Raw genomic sequence first — 21,211 nt, 5'->3', positions numbered from 1 at the left:
ACGGTATTTAAAGGTACCATCAAAAGTACGGAAGTTCCGCTGTAAACAATGAAATGCAGCCTGTGCTGCCCTCTAGTGGACAGCCACGATATACACCAAAACAAAAGTTTAACAACAAAGTTTCTCATTTTTAAGTTTTTATTTATTCTCTTTAAGCAAAGACACACTTACAGAAACAGAATCAATACCCATTATGACAACTGTTTAGAAAACAAAATGGCACAAAGTACATAAATTTATTATGTTGCCTCAGATGAATACTGGCAGCAGTGTTTGTCAGTAAAATTATAGTATGAGGTATTGATAGTTCGTACAAGTAACAGCTGAAAGTTATTTCAAGTCAGTTGTATTTGATTTTAGATGCTTCAAATAAATGTATATTACTGTTTTCTATGAACATGGTGACACAAATTAAAAAAAACTGACATGGAGCTCAGCACAACTGAGAAAATATTCAATTTTAAAACTTTGACAGTAGAAATGCTGAATGAGCAAACTTTTAAGTTGACTTGTATTGCATATATTTCTGAAAAACTGATTCATACAAGTCAAAGATGTGTGATATGATGAATGTAATTACCTGTAAACAAGATAAATAAATAACCATGTAAAACTTGGCTAAACAGCAGCAAGGACGGGTCCCTTTAAGGGCCAGTTTACATGCACGACCTGAGCCTGACAAATTATATTTGACCAAATCTCATACAAACACAAAATGGCGCTCAATATAGAGGATTAACAAAACCTGCTGCATTGTTAAAAAACAATAAAATTCTTTTAGATAAACATTTTAACTAAGAAATATTAAACTTTGCGGCGCAAAATAATAATAAACAAAACATATTTAGGCAAAAAAGTTTATATTTGACCTCTTCATTCACTCATCAGTTAATCGTCTTCAAGTGGTTATGATTGCTGTCCCTTTTGGTGAAAGTTGCCTGAGATAAGAACATTTACTTTGTAGAAAATCAAAATGTAATCTCCCCAAATTCTTCCAGAAATCTTCACTCTGTTAGTGATGCACTAATATCTTAAAGTTGGACATAAATGTGTGGGACGATGATCATCAGAGATGAAAACGTTGCCTGAATTTCATGCAACATCTTAGTGCAAAAACATAGATCAACATCCAATCAAAACTGAGCCCAGATCTATTTGATCTCCGCTGGATTTAAATTAAATTAATTTATTTACAATATCTGGCTTCGAACTGTGCAAAAATCCAGTAACATGTTTACCCATTATAAGGCTCTTCAGAAACACTGTGAAAACACAACATCAGATTATTTCACTTATAACAAGACATTTTTCCCATGTTACAAGTGAAAAAACCTGCCAGTAGAACTAAGACTTTTTCATCAATATTAAGGGATTATTTATGTAAAATAAACTCCAATTTCTTGCTGAAAAGTTACTTATAAGTAAGTTTAGTCTTATTTGAACTTTATTTATGTGAGAAATTAGACCAAAAATACTTGGTAGGATTTTGTGTTTTAGCAGTGAAATTAATGATCCATAAAAGGAACTTTAAAGCATCATAAGAGAAATTACCGACAGTAAAAGGAATTGAGTTGTGTGTTTTAGTGAAATGTCCTGGATTGTGGGAAATGATTCAGAGTGAACTTTTACCTCTGGTCCCTTTAACAAACATTTCCCTAATCTTACAAGTTTGCCGTCACATAAAGCCCGCTCTGTGGGATCCAACAAGAACCAGATCAGAGCGTCTTGGTGGGAGAAGTCAAGCAGATAAAGTAGAAATTTATTATTCAGATGCGTTCACAGCGAAGTGGTCCTGTAACAGTCTGTCCTCAGAAGTCCATTCCTTCATCACTTTCACAGACATCAGACGGAGCGTCGGTACCAAAGTAACGATCCCCAAAGTTACCTGAGAAAAAGAGCAGAACACCAACATGTTTACCATGATTTCTCCTTAAAACTTAGTTCTCCTCCACACTGCACTGTGCCAAACGAACCAAACTCATTGAAAACCTGTTCCCCTCCTCACCTGTGGTGGCGCTGCGTCATGAAGGACAGAACATAAAAACCTCAGAAAAAGACACCAGGCGGAACTTAATTTTTCACTAAATCTAAACAAAATAGAATAGCGTCAGATTTGAGCGGTTAGAGGATTTTGCCCAGGGGTTGTATTTACCCAGAATGCCCTGTGCTGAAGTCCAAACATGATAATGATATATTTTAAGAATTAATCTTTATTTTTAATGGGAAACCCATTATTTAATTTGAAAATTGAATTCTTCAGAGGAAGTGAAGAAGTTCAGCTCCTCACCGATTCCTGGAATGATGTGGAACTGGTCGTTGACCTCTTTGTCCACAGCGGTGGTGATGATGCGGACCTTAGGGAAAGCGTAGGCCACTGAGTGGACGCCCATCTCCGCCATGAGCAGGGAGAGCAGGAAGATCTTATCCTCGGCCACATCGTGGTCCTCCACGAGGAACAGAAAGAAAAACTAATCAGAAATGATCAAAAACGGCTTTTTTCTTTTTAAAAAAAATACATTTTAGAATATTTTTATTTTATAAAAAGAATAAAAAACAGTTTTCCTTTTTAAAAATGGTATTCATTTTAATTCTTTTGATATAAAATATATATTTTTTTAAATTATGTAATTTTCATACTCATTAAAAAATAAAATTAATTCATTTTGTATTTATTATTACTCTATTATTCAACAATTTTTAAAATAAAAAAGAATATTTTTTCTTAGGGTAAAAACAGACCTGGGAATAAAGCAGCAGATTATCATGAACATTAAACATTTTACAAAATTCCACACATAGAATACTAACAAAATTAATTAAATCTCCTCAATCTTTGATATATTAGTATATTTATATTTCATCAAAGAAAAATATGAGAAAATAAGCAAATGACTTTAAATAGAAGTCAAGAAAAAAAGTCTGATGAACCTGAAATGTTTTAAGATGACTAAATTTTATTACTAGTAACCAAGAGGCTTTATAAAGTAGGTTCAAAATTATAAAAGATATTTCACTAAAATGTTGAAAGAATGTTAAAGTTACTTATTTTAGTTTTTTAAACATAAGTTAAAATGGAAGGTGGGAAATCTAACTGATAAATCCGTCCTTCACTTTTCTTTTGCTTATTAACAAGCTGTTTATTATTTCTCAGGAGTTTGAAAATGAATTTAAAAAAATACAGAATATTTCTGATCAGAATTAAAACTAAAAACATGTAAAAGTTTAAACTGGACCCACCAGCAGAACTCTGACTGCCATGAGAGCAGCGGCTCCGGTGGAGACGGTGCTGTCCATCAGGATCACGTAATCCTCGCTGATCTCCTTCGGCAGCCGGAGGTAGTGAAGCTGCAAGAAGAACTCGGTAAGAACAACACGCAGCCACCGAGACGCCGCTCACAAACACACAAACCTCCGGCTCCCCGGTGTCGTGGTTGGTCTGGATGAGGATCTTCCCCAGCCGGATGTCTTTGCAGACGGCCGTCAGAGCCTGCTCCATCGTCTCCCCGGCCCGCAGGATAGAAACCCCAGTGATCTTAACGGGACAAAAAGTAAGAAAACAACAATAATTTAGTCTGAAAGCTCCTGCTGAGCAGCAAACAAGTCAAACTGCAGCTTAAAAATCTGAATCTACTGCAATGGAGCAGAGCTATGAGAGCTACGGCCACTAGGGGGCAGCCTCAGGAAGATCTTTATCCAACATCTGAACAGATAAATGACTTAATAACCAGTTTAAATCATCAAAGTGACACATAAATGTACCTTTTAGAGAAATAAATAGCATAATAACTCATAAATGCCAGGATATGCAGTTGGAAACTCATAACTAAGACAAACATTCACTGCATCAGTTGGAGAGCCAGTAAATTGTAAAAGAAAATCTTTATAAAAACTAGTTTTAAACTGAAACATGTTGAAAGATTATTTTTATTCCATGAGTAAACAAAAAAGAAAAGAATTCCAACTTTTCTCAAAATTCAGAATTTTTTTCTCTCTCAGAAGATTAAAGTACAAATTAGTTTGTTTTAGTTATTTAGTTGTTGTTTTTTTTTCAGTGGCTCTATCCTGAAATGTCAAGGCAGGAAACGTTAAAACAAAGAATGAAAAAGTTAATCATTATGGCCCCAACACACAACCTGGTGGTGCACCGCAGAAAATGTCCTAACATTCAAACCAATACACACCTTTCATAGAAAAGGTTTGAGCTGAAAAATAAAATTTGATTGATTAATTAAAAGGATGGAAAAATCTCTCTGTTCAGGTTAAACTTGTAGAAAGTAAAGATTTTCATCTTAATTTATTTTATGGTTTGAATTGATTCTTGACTCTTGCTAATGTTACATTTGAAGGATAAATACTGAAGTTTCATATGATATTTCCATGTTAGATGATGGGAGACAATGGGATGGTGAATAAAGTCCATCTAATTTTGTTTTCTTGAACTTCTCCAAATCTGCCAAATAGTTCAGTTCTGTACTTTCCAGTTCAGCGTAAAGAACCAGAACCAGAACCTTTTTAAAAGTTTCCTCTCTTCTTGGAGGTCCAGACATTGAATCAGCTCAGCAGAGAGTCGATGAGATTCTGATTCTTACTCTTTGACCGCTCAGCCTCTTTCCCTCGTAGACGGTGCCCTGAGGCGTCTCCACGGAAACGGGCTGGACGGGACAAAAACGGTCCGAAATTCAGTTCCAACTCGAAGCCAAATGTTATTTTACACTTTGTTTGCTCCAGTGGGCAGGAAGGTCGGCTAATGTTGATGCTGAAAAGCCTCACCTTGAGAGGCAGGAAGGAGAGGGCATGTTCTATCAGCAGCCTCATTAATCTCTTGGAGTAGAAGATAAACTCGTCTCTGTTGGTCTCCTTGTTCCTACAAACACAAACAGGAAGCGTGCGACCTGCAGTTAAAACTCCTGAACGTTTTCCTGCACCAGGCATGAAGTCGGGCTGCAGGAACAAACTGTTTGGTCAAACAGAAGCAGGTATTTCCTGTAAAAGGTGCGGCGGCGCGCTCTGACCTGATGATGGTGTGCATCCCGCGGACCTGAGGCGTGCTCTCCATCACGCTCAGGGTTTTGGGTAAAGGCTGACCCTGATGGGCCGACGCCAGAGCCGATCTGCAAGAAACAAACAGAAAAAAACAGAAAACATTGAGATTTCTTTATGCACAACACAATGTGAAAAAGCCAAAGTTAGACTCAGACTTCAGAACAACAAACAGACGGACGCACAGATGCTCTGAAATGAATGGATGAAGAGAACAGATATTTTTCCATCCCCAAACTTATTCAGATCTGGAAAATACTTCAACTAAGTAAAGGAAATATAAAAAGCCAGTGCAGACATTTTAACTACATGGTGTCAAAGTTTATTTGCATAAACTGCAAGTGTAACTGAATGACTTCTAAGTTGTTTAAATATAAATAAATTAGGTGAATATGGGTAATTATTATGCCAGGTAGAAGAGTTAGATATTACCAAACATAACATTTCAGGATTACAGAAACTATATTTGTGCATAATTATCAGTCACATTGAATATTATTTTATGCATTTCATGCATAAGATAAACACATTTTAATCATGGACTATTTATGGAAAAGAAATCCCATTAATATTTAACTATTAACAAACAAATATTCAAATTGAAAAGTGAAAAACATCAAATTTGCAGCTCCTGATCCACATATTGAGGCTTCCTGTTGAGCTAAAGGAAATTTTGTCCAAACAATAAAACAACCAAACAGTTTTTTTTTAATAAATAAATATAAAAGGGAAAATTTTTCAGTGTGTTTTTATGCACATGCAAGAAAAACTATCTTGTTCATCCTTTTATTTTTGTCTGAATTTAGGTCGAATACTGTGTGTTTTTATTCTTTTTCATTTTATGGAAGTCAAAAAAGTACAATAATTTTGTTTCTTAAAAAACTAAAAATGTAAATTAAAAAGCAGTGGTTTTATTTTTCAACAATAACAGAAGACAAATTCTTAAAGTATGCATTTATAAAACTTGATAAGTTCTGTTTTTCCCCCTATAAATGGTCATGCAGCTTTTACAGATCTACAGAAATGTTTATTTAGTAGAGCAGGGCAAAAATGTGAAGTACAGCAAACTGTTTCATAAAAATGTGGAAAAACATGTTGATCCTAAAGAACAGTAGAGGAGCTGAGATTTTAAGATTCCCTTTGTTCAATCAGAACAGCATCTCCTGTAATTGTGCTGTAATCTACATGCAAAACCATAAAAGCAACCCTGAATATCCTCAAACACATGCAAAGTGCTGCAAAGCGTCAAAAATGCTATTTGTCTGTTTCTGCTGCTCTCTTTTTAAATTGTGCTCACTTTCTGCAAAAAATAAGTCGTACATTTGTTTTATTTCACAAAAATGCAAATTAGGAAAAGTATTCTGCCAGCCAAGACTTGATAGATAAATGTCAAAAGCAAGCATGTTGCCTGAATTTACAGATAAAACATGCAGCTACTGCAGTATTGTAACAGGTTAGTAAGTTTGGAGTGGATGGAAACGGCAGGATTGGGCATCTTATATTTGAACAAAAGATGCAGAAGTCGGGCCTCACATATCCCAGCGAAGCTTCCTCTGCAGAACGCCACAAAATACAAGGAGAAAAAAACACAAAAAAGGGAGAGAAAGAACATTTTGAGTCGTGGAAAGCTCTGACAGATCGGCGCTGTGCAACACTGAACAAAAACGCTGCAGCAGTTCATCTAAGTGGGTTTAAATTAGAGCTCTTTGTTTGTATTCTCACACCTGAAAGAGCAGCAGAGCTCCTCCACGTTCACAATGAACCTGTGATTTATGTCAGCATTTATTAGCACGGCTTCACGCAGATTCAATCAGATTAACTTGCCAAGACAAAAGACCTTCAGAGTCACGATCGTTGCTTTTTCTGCCAAATATCGGCTTTTCTGCAAACTAAGAGTTCACTCCATCGCTGTGTCTGCTTTGTGTTGCAGCAGGACTTCAAACCGATTTCTAACATAAAACCGATTACTTTAAAAATAAAAAAATAAAAAACTTGATGCAGCGTATATAAGCAGATTCAGTGTCGGGCTGATTGTATTTTGGTGTTGATTTGAGCAAACATGGCTGCAGGAAGCTAAATGTTAAAGCAGGTATATACAGTATATCCTTGGTAAATGCTAAAGGTAGTTTATAATGTAACTTGTTTTTTGTTTGTTTTCAAGTAGAAAAAAACAAAGGCTGCTTGATTATGGAAAACAAACATTGTCCAGTAGAAAGATTTTTTAAAGTAATTTTTTAAAAGTTGCATTGAATGTTTTGATAAAATATGATGGAAACTTCTGATCCTAAAAGCCGCTGCAGCATCTGATCACACCAGCAGCGAGTCTAGATTTTTGTCCTTATTAGTGGAAAAGAAGTAAAATGATAACTTCATCTAAATTATCTGCAGTCTTAGATTACATTTAACAGCGAACCAAAACTTGAAAAACAAAACTATTTAACCAAACACACGGATCTGTTTGTTACATAATTAAAATGTTTATCTTAGTGTAGCTGAACTGCATACAACTCTATTTTTAGCACCGTTATGCCAACTCTACTCAATTTATCTACTTAAAGTGAAAATCATTGAACCATTGTACAAACACTACAAATTCAAACAGCTGTTTGATTACCCACTTCCTCTTTTCATAAAGATATTTTTTGTGCAGTAGTCTTTTTGTATTATTATTATTAAACATCATCAGCATCGACCTGCCATTGGGACCAGCAATAGAAATGAGCTACTTTGCAATAATACAATGCATTTGCATTTAAATGTTGATTGATATGCAATGTTCCATTCTTAAAAAATAAGTAAATGCAGTTGTAAAATAAAAGAAGCATTTCTGTCATCTACTGGCATGAAGTGTTGACAGAAAGTTAATTTATGTATCACACGATACGAACAAACTGATTGACAGCTCTGGTGCAGCTGAATTCATCAGTGAAAAGGGGAAGCTAAGTGCACTAAATGTTTTCAAAGTTAGCAAAACAGCAGTTTGGCCAGTTAAATTAAACTTTTTACATACTAAAACCCCAGTTCTTAAAAAAATAAAAAAGGTTTGACTGTATGGAGAAACAGGAAGCAGAGGGGAGTAAAGGTTTGGCTGTAATGAGAAAAATAAATAAAAAGCTGTTACAGGCGTACCTCACATTGATCTCACGCTGGAATGGTTACACAGCATTCAGCCAGGCAAGGAGGGGTCAGGCACATACAAGGACACACACAAAAACACACACAGTGAGCAAAATAAAAGAACCTCAAACCTTTAAAGCACAAACATTCTGGGCTCCACGCACCCTGACAGCTCAGCCATGAATATTAATTTCATGTCTGGCTGAACAAAAACTCAACAGTGTCATAAATCAGATTTTAGTAAGTGTGACCATTTTATTTGATTGTGTAAAACGGGGTTGGAACCGCGAATGATTTCATCAGTTAGCTCAACAATGTGCTTGGTAGACTGAGCCAAAGCTTTGGCAGATAAACTCTCCATGAAGGTTGCTTTGAATTTCAGATGCAGCAGAAACTAACAGACGATTCAACCGTGGAGTAAATCCTTTCCCACGGTTTAACTGAAGAGAAGGTCTTCCTGCTTCCAGAAGATTAAATAAAAGTTCAACTAAAGAATCTTTGACGGATATATTTTAACCCAGTCAGTTTGAAGGAGTGAGTTCTCTTGTTTTTATTATTAGGAGATAAATGACTTTACTGCTTTATCTTTAGTGTTTAGCATCATGAGCTGATTTAATAAAAATCTTGTGTCAAAGATTTTTATTAAGAGCTTTTTCTTGCTGTCTGCCAGAATTTCTGCCGCCTTGAGGGCGGGGCTACGTCCACTCAGGTGTTTTTCACAACTGAATGGTTGCCATGGAGATTAAAGGATTTCTCAAACATGCGTGGAAGAATCAAGGCAGCACTCCAGCTTTGTTTTGATGAGAAAAAAAAACTTTATAAAATTATAGAAAGCTAAAAAGAAAGTCAATTTTACCTAAAACCGTCACTTTAAAGAGGAGCAGCAAAGGCAAATGAGGTGGATTAGCAACAACTGATGATGTCATCCAGGACATGCTACTGTGGAAATTCAAGAAGCTGAGCTGGCAGCAAACAATGATCTTCAGTCAGAGGCCTCTTCAGATTCTCTGCAACACTGACTGCTACCAGAGATCTTGATTCATTGAAGACACTTGGATTATATGATAAATCAAAGAATACTTTATTTAGTCTTTTTTGAATAAATAAAGTATTTTTGAACACAGTAGTTCATTCATCCAAACTCTACAGGGAAAGAAAATAGCAGCAAAAGCTACTTCTTAAGAAAGTGATCAATAAAACCATGTAACTTTTAAATACAATTATGCAATTTGCTAATAATTTTTATTTTGCACATTTTGAAACTAAAGGACAGTCGACGAGCTTCCTGTTCCAATCACGTTGCATACTGCAGGTGTCATGCAGTGACTGTAACTGATGTGTTCTGCTGATGGCTGTGAATGAATATGTTGAAGGTGGAACAGATCATAGTTAGCTGTGGGTTATAAAAGTGAATGGATGACAGAACAATGAGGAGAAGAAAGATGGAGGACACCTCTCCTCTCCGCACGGCGCCATTAATCTCAGATAACGACTACAGAGCTGAGGTCAGAGAGGTGCAGCAGGAAGGAAGGAGGAACGAGACGAGGAAACCAGAGGAGCTTCACTAAACGCTTTAATAACCAAAACTTTGCACTTTGCTTGGATGGATTAACAATCAATATTTTCTTAAGAGGGAAAATCTTATTTATGCTACAGGAAGAGCTGGATTACTACCGCTTATATTTTTTCTTTTGTTTCCCTTAATAAGTAGCAGAAAATGAAAATGGAAGGAGATTTTTTTTAACTTGATATACGGAAATTATTTGCTGCATTTGTTGTCATTTGCTGTTGACATTTGAATTATTATCAGGAAATATCTAATTTTTCTTGAATTATTTTAGATTAACCAAATTCTGTTTTTTTTCTATTGCCATGAAACTCTTTGAACACAAAACTTACATCTTCCAAATATGTTTAAACAGTTAAGTTTAAATTTCATGCTGCAGAATATTTGAAAACAAAATTAAAAGAGACTTTTTTGAGTAAGGTTTGCTAATATACTAAGAAAATGAAGAGAATAAGACTATCAACATCTATTTATATTCACTGCTAGATGTTTTGGAAAAACAGGTTTCTGAGTTCTGCATGTTTTAAATGTTTTAATGCCTGAAAACATGAATATGGGGGTCAAACAGAGGGATGAGAAAACCGATAAATGGATCAAACCTTTCCTAATTTTTGGAGACAATGGTTCTGCAGTTTTTGCAGAAATGCTGTGTCGTGGTTTTCCTGTCGTACGTCCAGCCCGTTTGGAATAATTGATAAAGTCACATTTAAAAAATGTGTTTTAGCTTTTCAAGCAAGTTATCTTTTTCTTTGATAAAAAAAACTGAAGGAAAGTCAAACTTCTGGCTTTACAACCTGACAGCCATGCTCACATATCCACACTTTATGACGCAGCCAAATCCCGTCACAATGGTTCCCACTGACTGCAGACGGAAGCAGCTAAAAGTGTTGATCTGAATAAAGCCGACTTTGTTTACATTGTTCCTCATATAAAAACAGCAAGAAGTGCAGGATCTGGAAGGGGAGAGTCTTATCAGGGCAGGCAGCTGAAGCAGCTCTTTTCAAACAAACAATCTGCCACAAATCGAACTAAAACTTGTGAAACACTGGGAGAAACTGCGACTTCAGCCGAGTCAGCAAAACACAAACAAGTAGAGACCTTATTGGGAATCCTTACCTTCTCCAGCTGACTGTGGACATGCTGAACAATCAGATCCAGAGCTACAAAGTTTTCTCCACCTGAAGGGAAACACTTTTAATCAGTAACTTTATTGAAAAAAGGAGATATTTGATATTTATAGGATAGTTGAATGCATAAACTAAAACCAGGAAGATAGAGCACATAACACCAGTTTTAAAGTCTCTCCACTGGCTCCCTGTAGCTCAAAGAATAGACTTTAAAATACTGTTGTTAGTTTATAAATCACTGAATGGTTTAGCACCACAATACATTAAAGATCTGCTGCTGTTGTATCAACCTTCCAGAACTCTCAGGTCTTCTGGTTCTGGTTCTGCTCTGCATCCCCAGAACCAGAACCAAACGAGGAGAAGCGGCATTTAGCATCTATGCACCAAAAATCTGGAACAAACTTCCAGAAAACTGTAAAACAGCTGAAACACTGACATCCTTTAAATCTCAACTAAAAACCCACTTGTTTAGAGTTGTATTCGAAACGTAATCAATTGCAAATTTATTGATGTTGTGTTTTTATTGTTGATTCTATGTTGCATTGTATTTTGTGTTTGATTTGATGTAAAGCACTTTGAAATGCCTTGCTGCTGAAATGTGCTATACAAATAAAGTTTGATTGATTGATTGATTAAAGGCGAGTGACTTCATTACTAACCTCTGGGCACCACGATGTCTGCGACCTGCACCGTTGGCTCGATGTACTGCTCGAAGGCCGGCTTCACAAACTTGTTGTACTGCTTGATGATGCCGTTGATGTCGCGCCCGCGCTGAGAGACGTCTCTCTTCAGCCTGCGGATCAGCCGGATGTCCGAGTCCGTGTCCACAAACACCTTCATGTCCAGCAGCTGCAGGGAAAAGGTCACAAAAAGACGTTCAGTTTGATTCTATCTGGAATTTCTGCTCCCATTTCTCCTTTTCCATTTTAAAATCCTGAATTGCTTCAGAGATAAATGATGTTACTCATGTTTTTGCATCTGGACCAAACTAATTCTGAGGTGGTTCTGTTAGGACTTGTTTTAAAATAATTTGTGAACATTGATAGTTTGTTAAACAGCAGGTTTGTATGCTCTTGTAACAGGACTCAGTTTAAAAACAAACGAGAAATGACACGTTTTTATTTTTTGAATGTGTTTGCAGTGCTAGAATGAGATTGATCTTATAATCTTTTTAATAGATTAACAGAACTAATAGAAATTTAAATCTTTGTCTCTTATTTCTTACAACAAAACTCAATCCCAGTCAGTCTAAGCAGAAATAATTTGTTGTAAAGTCTTCCTACAGATTCTGAATTGGATGAACTAGTTACCATACTGTTTCTGCTTTAATAGAGAGAATTAATGTTGGTATTTTTCCATTATATTCCCAGTTCCTGGCATCCTGCCCGTCTGGACAGGATCTGAACCCAGACCTGTATATTAGCTCTACAGATTAGCAGCTATAATTGGCTTCAGTTACTAGAAAGGAGACAAAGCACAATTAATCACAGAGGACAATGGCTGCTACTGACTGAATAAGAGGGTAATCAGCAACAGAGACGGGTCTCCAGGGAGGCTGGCCGCCTTATCGCCACAGTCCAGCGCACAAACACACAGAGGAGCCGACGCACAGCAGCAGGACTTATTTACCATTAGGAGCGACGTCCCTTTAATTCTTATGGATTTTCACTGACCATAAACAGGCTTTCAATAAAAGAGCAAATCAATGTTTTGTTTAAAGGCAAATCTCTTCACATAAAGAGGCTTCAGGCAGCAGACTGGACTGAATCTTCACTTTGATTCAGCAATAAGACGTCAAACGAAGAAAAACTAGGAAAATAAAGGAGTTTAAATGGACAGAAGATAATATTTCTACAAAATTATCACCCGAATATTAAATATTACTTCACGAGGATCTGCCTCTGTCTGCAGCCCTGAGGGGTAACAGCTGTGGTGGACAGACTCTGGGACATCGCTGCTGCCCTGAGGCTAAACCAGCTGTTCCAGATGCTGCAACCAAAGCAGAGCTGCACAATGTATCGTAAATATATCCTCATCGCAATATCAGTGAGTGCATAGCCACGTTGAGAGAGCAACATATTCTTGTGCAAAATGTAATAGTTGGTCAACTAGAGTTTCAAAACGCCAAATATTTACCAACAGCACAAGATTTTCTAACATCATGCAGCCTTAAACTACACATTCTAGTACACATAGTCTGCATCTTATCCCGTTACATCTGCATAACTATTATAATCAATAATTAGATGAAGCTAATAAACAACCAGGAACATGATTTCTGCATCAACCAAACTGATCAGCTTCATTGTGTCACAAATAAATCTAAACTGGAGTTGAATCAACTCCAAAAACTTTGATCTTTTTACCGTCTAGAATATGTGCAACATAAACATAAACAAACAAAAAAGCAGAGAATAATTTATTTCTTTACCTTCAGTAGCTCCTTGTTGGCAAAGGCCAGGATGCCCTCAAAGATAACCACATTGGCTCCATAAACTGTTTTCTGTCACAGAGATGAAAAATAAAAGATAGAATAAAGATTTTATTGTTTATGTCGTCAGTTTAATGTCCATAAAGATAACAAGACAGTTTCTGAATTGTAGAAAGAGCTGAAATCCTAAAAGTTGTTCAAATGAAGATATTCTGCGATTTTAAAAACTCTGAGTGTAAAACTCAGAAAAGCAGCTTCGCTTTACTAGAGCTGTTCAAGACTCAGATGATTTCATGTTATTTATTGTCTGTTCTCAGCTCTGAGGAGAGATAAGAAAATGAATAATGATTTTTATCCTTACAAAGCAGATATTTCAAAGCTTTATGTTACGAGATAAAAAGAAAATATTTCATGATCACTCAGTACAAGACAAAATATTGTCCAATACGACTCAGACAAGAGAATTTTTCCCTTCACGTTTGCACATTTCTAACCAATAATTCAGATTTAGTAGAAAATAATCAGATATATCAGGCTGTGTGACATTCTGCAGCACCTTTGATGCAGAAAACATAAATAAGCTCCAAAGTTATCCCGACTATGTAGGGAAGAGATTTTATTATTGGTATTATTGCAGGTGTAGTTAAATAATAAATATGATAAACATGTGGTCAAGTTCAAGGAAATAACTAAAATACTGAAGGAAAAAAAGCAGAAAATACCAAGAAATGAGAAGAAAGAAGACGTTAGGATCACTGTTTGCCACAAACTGATGACTAAAGAACCCAGCAGTGTGAAAGATTTAAGAATGATTTAGAATCTCTTTAACGTCTGTAACAAAACAACAACACAAAAAAACAGAAGGTCAAGTTTAAACAGACAGAAGTAAAATTCAGGAAGCAGCTCAGGAGTAGAAACTGTAACCGAAGCTGCAGCAGAGCAGCTCGGCCAACACTTCGACACTTAATTACATTCAGCTGCGTATAAAAGGGCCATAAAATGATCCCAGAGTCGCCGGCCGAGATGGCCGATTTCCCATGAGGTGTTGTGCCAGTCAGCCATGAAATTACACGGCGACAAAATAAAGAGGAGACGTCAGAGAGACGCAATGCTTCAGAAACGCTCTCAGATGGAGAGTTTCCTGTTTTCTGTGGATCTTTTCAGGGAAAATGAAGCTTTAATTGTCAGCAAACTTGCTGGGAGAATTTCAAAGAGTATTTTTACTACAGTGGTTATTTTCTGACCCATTCTTTGCGCCGGCTGTGACTGGTGAAGTCGTACACTGGCACTTTGATGCTTTTCCCCTTCTTCAGCTTCCTGAGGACGGTGATGAGCAGCTCGAAGTCGAAGGCGTCGGGGTGATCGAAGTTGTACTCGTTTTTAGCAGCGAGCTCCTGCTCTTCTTTATTCAACACCTGAGACACAAACAAACCAGAGCAGCAATAAAACAGCTGATTCAGATCAGCTCACATTCACACCTGTTCAGACTTCATATTGTGGAAATACTATTTTCTTAACTGTAGTAAGGATGCACTCTGAAAAGCTGCTTTACTAAAAGAACAAGAACAAGTGATAGTTTTATTTTTTTAATCTAAGAAGTTCAGACTTCAAATTGTTAGAAAAGCCTGAGGATAAATGCAACAAATGGATCAATGAAGTTATTTTAGTCTTATGATTTCACAATATCGTCCCCATGAACTCATTGAAATAGTTTTTCTCTACTTGATCTGGAAAAAGGAAAAAAAAAAATCACAAAACTTTATTGTACAAAATGAATTATTTGTTAATGAAAAATGTTGGGAACAAAAGATTTTTCTAAGTATGAGAACGAAGTCATAAAATTACCAGAATAAAGTCGTAATATTACAAAATCACAACATTACAACTTTATTCTCATACAGTTTTATTTTTGTAATTTCATTAATTTATTCTCATAACTTTTTTATTCTTCTTAGTATGGCCCTACTATACTAAGTAGGGCACATTTGGTACATTTGGGTCAACCAAATGTACGACCCGTCAAACATCTGGTCGAAAATTATAAAAAGAAAATATTTTCCAAACTGAACAGTCTAAGCAAACACTACTGGAAGCTTAAAGCAAATTATTCCATTAAAAAACAGAAAAATATCAAATATAGTTATATTTACAAATCAACAAAACAAAAATACATTTATAGAACTCAGCATTGCAGATCAATCGATCAAGTTTATTTTGAAAGTACATTTCAGCAACATGGCAGTTCAAAGTGCTTTATATCATAAAAACACTAAAATACAAAGTTATTGAAGACGCAGTCAATGACTGACTGTTTCATCTTGAACTGCAGGAATTGCTGCACAAATATTCTGCATGTTTTCCCTTCAATATTCCACTGTGTGACCTTTAGTCACATATTAAAGGGACAAATTTAACAAACATTTTCAACTTAGTGTTAGAAGCAAATGAGAAAAGAACCAGAAAACCTTGATTTCACTCCGTATTGCTGAAATCAGCAAAGGGGAAGGGAGGGTGGGTTAATCAATTCAGTGGAATATGATTTATCATCTGGTTTCTTTTCGAATCAAAAGCTAATGAACTAACAGAGAACACCGGAGGTAAACGGTTATCGAAGGCGTCTTATTGCTTAGAGTGAATCTGCAAATTTACAGCTGCAGACGCTATGAATCAAAGCTTGTCGTTCTGTTTTTTAATTACTCAGAGTGTTATTACCTTGTAGAAGGAGTCCATGGAAAGCAGAACCACCCAGGGAACATCCAGAGCTTCGATGATCTTATTGGCCACTGTGGTTTTTCCTGAGGCACTTCCTCCACACAGACCTGCAGGAGCATGAAACACAAACAGCAGCGGCTCTAATTAATGCAGACAAATGTGAAGAAGCACTGCTGCTAGAAAAATACTAAACTAGTTCAAGAACTAAATAAATACAACACTTTCATCATATAGTTATATGACATAACACCAGATATGACAAACTGGTATAATGAAAGATTCTTAGAGGTTAAATTCGCTAGAATTTGAATTTCCTTAGACTTGCAATGTTCCTTTGTACTATTTGGCCCAAAACGACGGATTGGCTGCATTTCCATTACGAATGGATGCAACACTTTGTCAATATTCCGCAAATGTCGACAAAACAGTTTCACAATTGTGTTGTTTCCGTTACATAAGAAACACAAATAAAGTTTGTTCATGTGCTGTCATTAAAAAACATGCCGCACAAAGCATTTTTGCATCGTGTGATGCAAAAAAAAGAACATTTATGTAATTTGTATATTTTTTCAAAAAAAAAAAAAAAGAAAGAAATTGAGGGAAGAAATAAATCATTTAAAATTGGAAATTGAATCTGGTATAAAAAAAGATTTTATTTTTTTAAGCCATATCACTTTGAAAAATAAAATACGGGTGTACCAGTATGTAAAACCTTAGATTGTAAATAATAATAATAATATTAATAATAATTACATACATTTTTTTAACATGTTTAGCTGTAATTAATCAATCAAAATAAACAAATTAAACTCCCGACCCTAGAAAAAGCAGAAGAGGTGAAAAATAGCAATGAACAGACCCCCGTTTACACAAAAATCAGATTGACTGGGTTCCAGGAGAGTAGGGCTCCCAGCTGGGAGAAGCACACACACCTCCAAATTGTGCATAGACTGCCAATGCCATGATAATTCCATTGTTTAAAGTGACCTGCACGGCTCCATTCTTGGGCTGTCTTCATTTACAGATCCACAGGACGACGATACGGCAGAGCTGGAGCGAAGTAAAGCATCTGTAAAAAGTATTCAACCCCTCTGATGTTTCACCCTTTTTATTGCTGTTACAAATCAGTCAAAATGTGGCTTTTTTGTCAAAGAAAATCATTTAAAGTAAAAATTTAAACAGATTTCTACAAAATAATTACAATTACATAAAAACATGAAACATAAAATAAATAACTTTAAGTAAAACACTTATTTTACTGGATTAAAACAAAAAATATGCTGCTTGTTTCTATTTTTAAGTACAGCTGTAGGGATGTTATAGAAACACTTTTTCCTTTTATTTCACCAAAACATGTTTTAAAGTCACCCAGCTGTGAAAGCTGAACAACAAACCCTGTTTTCTATTAGCAATAAAAACCCAATTGTTAAAAAAAGATAGCAGACGCAGAGTTTTACCTCCTTTCATTTCTGTTTCTTTTATTTTCTTCCCATTTTATCGTTTTAGTCGTAATTCTTTTCCTCTTTTGCTCCCCTCTCCATCTTGCACCAAATTTTACTACGTCTCCTTCAGTGCAGGTCTGACCAGTTTTCTGCTGCTCCTTTCAGCAGTGTGTGAAATTGGGACCAGTCACTACGCTCTATTGGCGATAACAGATTGCAGACTGAAGAGAACGTCCACCTCTCCTTCCCACTGGTCTGATGAGTTTATTTACGCTACGGTGCTCCGTGGATGTCAAACACGCACACCTGGACCTCACTCCACAGCTGCTGGGAAGCTCGCTGACTCGGATGTTTTGCTGTGCAGATCAGTATGATGTGTCGCCATAAAGGCTCATACAGACAGTAACCATTAGATTACGGTTTGCTAAACTTACAGCTGTAGCAAAAAAGGTTTGAGCATGACAGAAATATTGTTTTTCTCTTTAATGTTGTTATTTTTTCTGTTTATTTATTCTGAAACTCAATGAAAACCGAGTTTCTTTTATTGAGAAATGTATGTGGTTTAAGCAGGACACCGGCCCTAAAGCTCAGGAGTTTGACACCTGTGAGAAAAATAAAAACTGAAATGTTAAGGTTTTATCAGCCTCAATAATCTTAGGTTGTTTTCACACTTGATATGTTACATTTTTACTGCGGTTCGCTTTCACACTGAACTGTGTCAAACAAGCCAAATCGTTCAAAAACCTGTTCCCCTCCTCGCCTGTGGGGGCGCTGCACCAAGAACCACTGAAGGAAACAACACAAAAACCTCTGAAGAAGACATGAGCACAACTTCCTCCTGGGCTGAAATAATTAATAAAATGAATTGTGAGGAATCGATTATTGAAATAATTATAACTACTTCGCTAATCGATTAATCGTCACTGCAATTAACAGTTAAATATAAGAAAATGATCAAATCTCTAGTTTACAGTAAAACGTAAAAAACTGTAACAAACCTTATTTCAAATGGCTCAGAAAGTGCAATTAGAAATTTTTAATATTAAATAAATAATTAAACATGTTGTCTCTAACAGCACAAAGCATTAGACTGAATAGATTTGATACCCGATCAGATATTAAGATCAGATTGGTGCATAGACTGCAGTTTATAAGTACTAAATATTTGCGTAAATTATTCATTTTCAAGACATTTAAATGGGTCTTTGGTGACGATGTAGCAGTTGGAAAACAAACCAACCACCAGGAGAACTCTGGTTTATGAAGCAGACACCATTAGTTCTCCTCACCGATGACGAAGGCCTCTTTGAAGGTGGTCCCGGTGACATTGTACCACGGTGGTCTGCCGGCAGTGTAGATGGTCCGTTTGTTGGTCCTCAGCAGCGGAGGCTCTGTCTTGGACTGGCTCGTGGTCCGTTTACGTGGTGACAGCGACGGGGTCAGAGGACAGCAGGGGACCCGGTTGGAGAGACCGTCCATGGAATCTTCTCCGCTCCCGCTGCATTTAGAGGGACAGACATCGATAAGCAGACAGCTCGCCAAAACATTATCAGTGGTTGTATAGTTCATTAAGAGGATTAGATGAGATGTTTTTGCCATCAGATATGCCTTTTTGGTTCATATGTGACCCCCTGCTGCTCCTTTGCAGGCATTTCAAGTATTACAATATACATGCGGGTTCAGCTGATACTACAACACTGTAAAATTGTGGACTTGCACATAAATTGTTGTTCTGCAGAGAGGAAGAAAGAAACATTTTCACTGGAATGTCTCCGTGAGGACTCTCCGCAGTCGGACCTTTGGTATCGGTGTGACTGAGGGAGAGGAAGGTAGAACTTGCCTATCCTCCCCAGGAAAACACACCGTTGCCCAGGAAACAGCGTGACATTGAGTGGGGAGACCACCATTCACATGAGTAAGGCTGTCATCATTTGGCTTGGTTTGTGGAACGTTATCTCACCAATCCTCAGTTAAAAGTTTCTCTCTTTAGAAGAGAAACAAGCAAAACCAAAGCACATGTTTCCAATTAAAGTCCCAATGTTTATATTTGGATTGGTAGGACAGAAGCAATGTTACTCCTAATATGTAGATAGCGTCTACTGCATGTGATCAATAATGAATCTGATATAATAATGTATATATGGAACATTCACTGAACTCAGATCCAGAACCCCACGGCATTTTGGGAGAGGAAATGATTTACCTTCTCAACTTCTCACTGTGAGCTAAGCTAGCCTACTCACTCAATCTTTGGTTACCTAGCAACAACCTGCTGAGTAACTTGGGCAGCAGCAGTTTCAAGTTCAATGTAAAACCATAACAGTTTAAAAAAGAAGAAAACAATGGCGTGGAGAGAAAACTGTAGATAAAAAAAAGGTCACACTTCCAATTATTTCAGATATTTAAAACAAAAATAGTAATCAATAATTACCTATATATCGACTCATATGAAATGCTTTAATTCAGCCATAAGGTCCAGGTCTACTCTAATGGATGATAGTATTAGTGGTTTTTCATATTTACACAGGTCCCCTTTCTCTGATTACAATTTAGTTGATCTGAAACAAAAAAGTAAGGAGATAAATACTTTTTCACAATACCTTGAAAGGTATTAAAATAAAAAATTAACACGTCCTTATTGAATATTTGCAGCGATATTAAATATGTTCTTGTTTTTTTCCCCTCTTTTGTTCTCCCAGCAGCCACGCTGACACTATGCGTGGGTCTGACGGTGAAGGAAAGCTAGCCAGCTAGCTGCGTTAGCAGGATAAAAACGATCGGTTCAGGAATCCAACAGCTGCAGCAGGCACTCCATCCTCCCGACAGGATTTCTCACCTGTCGGTCCTCAACATCGACCTATCCGAGTCCTCTCCCCCATCTGTCGGCTGCTCGCCCGGCTTACTGTCGAGGATAATCGCTGCTGCCATAACGGCTCGGCGCGGAAACCAAACACTGGGTGCGTGATGACGTCAGAAGACACAAAGTGATGTTGTGTTTATGGAAGTCGGAGAACGTCGGTAACTTAACCTCAACTGTAAGAATGAAACACATTATGCTCTTTGAAATATGAAAGCTTTCTTACATCAATAACTACAGTAATAAAAAAGCAATTTAAAGCGTTTTCAGATAAAAGACTTCACCCGACATTTATTTTTTAAACTACATCTATTATGCGATAGAAATGTTAATAATGAATGAAAGGCAAACTATTGCAGCATACAGATAACTGTCAAATATCTCTTTATTTCTTAAATTTAAGTTATGGCAGTCGTCCTGATCAAAATGACAACTTGCATTATTTTGATATTGTTCAAGAAAAAAATTCTATATGAAAATGTATGAGAGGTTTATGGGAGAGTTTTATATATTTGTACCAGCTGGACTTGATGTTAAATCAAATCAGCTTCATTAATAAAGAACATACAACACAACCAGTTGAATAAGGTTTTGCAAATTAGTGAGGTCTAAGTTTAATATCAGTCAATTTATAGAAGTGTTTTATTAGATAGATAAAAAAACAAATAAATATTATCCAGGCTTCATCATTGATAAGGCTGGAAAAAGAATTATAATAAAATTGTGGTCTGCTATAAAAACTGTAATCTTCATAATACAAAATGTATTTATTCCAACAGTTCTTGTGTTTTTTTTACAATTCTTTTGGTCTTTTTCTTGTCAAAGCCTTTTCAGTTTCTTGCTTGCTACACTTGCTTGAAGACCAAAGCAACTTGTTGAAATTGACTACCAATCCAAAAATGGTAATCAGAAATAACA

General features: G+C 36.4%; 1 protein-coding gene across 3 annotated transcripts; it reads right to left on the bottom strand.

The window, feature by feature from the left end:
- Window positions 1-124: 124 nt before the first annotated feature.
- On the bottom strand, window positions 125-20,419 carry si:ch211-243j20.2 (uridine-cytidine kinase-like 1). 3 transcript variants are annotated; one of them, XM_044106403.1, is made up of 15 exons: window positions 20,273-20,419; window positions 18,726-18,934; window positions 15,995-16,101; window positions 14,527-14,697; window positions 13,283-13,354; window positions 11,511-11,700; window positions 10,841-10,902; window positions 8,170-8,186; window positions 5,013-5,111; window positions 4,771-4,864; window positions 4,590-4,652; window positions 3,410-3,532; window positions 3,238-3,345; window positions 2,288-2,444; window positions 125-1,885 (listed from the first exon to the last, which is right to left on the bottom strand). In XM_044106403.1, the coding sequence occupies exons 1-15, from the start codon at window positions 20,362-20,364 to the stop codon at window positions 1,809-1,811; spliced, it is 1,641 nt and encodes a 546-aa protein (XP_043962338.1). In that variant the 5' UTR covers window positions 20,365-20,419; the 3' UTR covers window positions 125-1,808. The 3 variants fall into 3 exon arrangements, with proteins under 3 accessions (XP_043962338.1, XP_043962337.1, XP_043962339.1); XM_044106402.1 differs by lacking the exon at window positions 8,170-8,186 and adding an exon at window positions 6,574-6,593; XM_044106404.1 differs by lacking the exons at window positions 125-1,885; window positions 8,170-8,186 and having other exon boundaries at window positions 2,294-2,444.
- Between the last annotated feature and the right edge of the window lie 792 nt (window positions 20,420-21,211).

This window comes from Gambusia affinis, linkage group LG22 (assembly GCF_019740435.1).
Source record: "Gambusia affinis linkage group LG22, SWU_Gaff_1.0, whole genome shotgun sequence".
Lineage (NCBI taxonomy): Eukaryota > Metazoa > Chordata > Actinopteri > Cyprinodontiformes > Poeciliidae > Gambusia > Gambusia affinis.
Note: the sequence above shows the minus strand (reverse complement) of the source record. Positions and strands in the feature narration are given on the sequence as shown.

What these genes read in the sequence shown, in the direction of transcription:
- si:ch211-243j20.2 (XM_044106402.1), bottom strand. Translation starts at nt 20,364, where the DNA reads ATGGCAGCAGCGATTATCCTCGACAGTAAGCCGGGCGAGCAGCCGACA. An exon ending in ACAGCCGGCGCAAAGAATGG is followed by an intron (nt 13,355 to 14,526) that starts GTCAGAAAATAA and finishes TCTCTGTGACAG; the next exon opens with AAAACAGTTTATGGAGCCAA. An exon ending in TGGCAGTCAGAGTTCTGCTG is followed by an intron (nt 2,445 to 3,237) that starts GTGGGTCCAGTT and finishes TTCCTCGTGGAG; the next exon opens with GACCACGATGTGGCCGAGGA.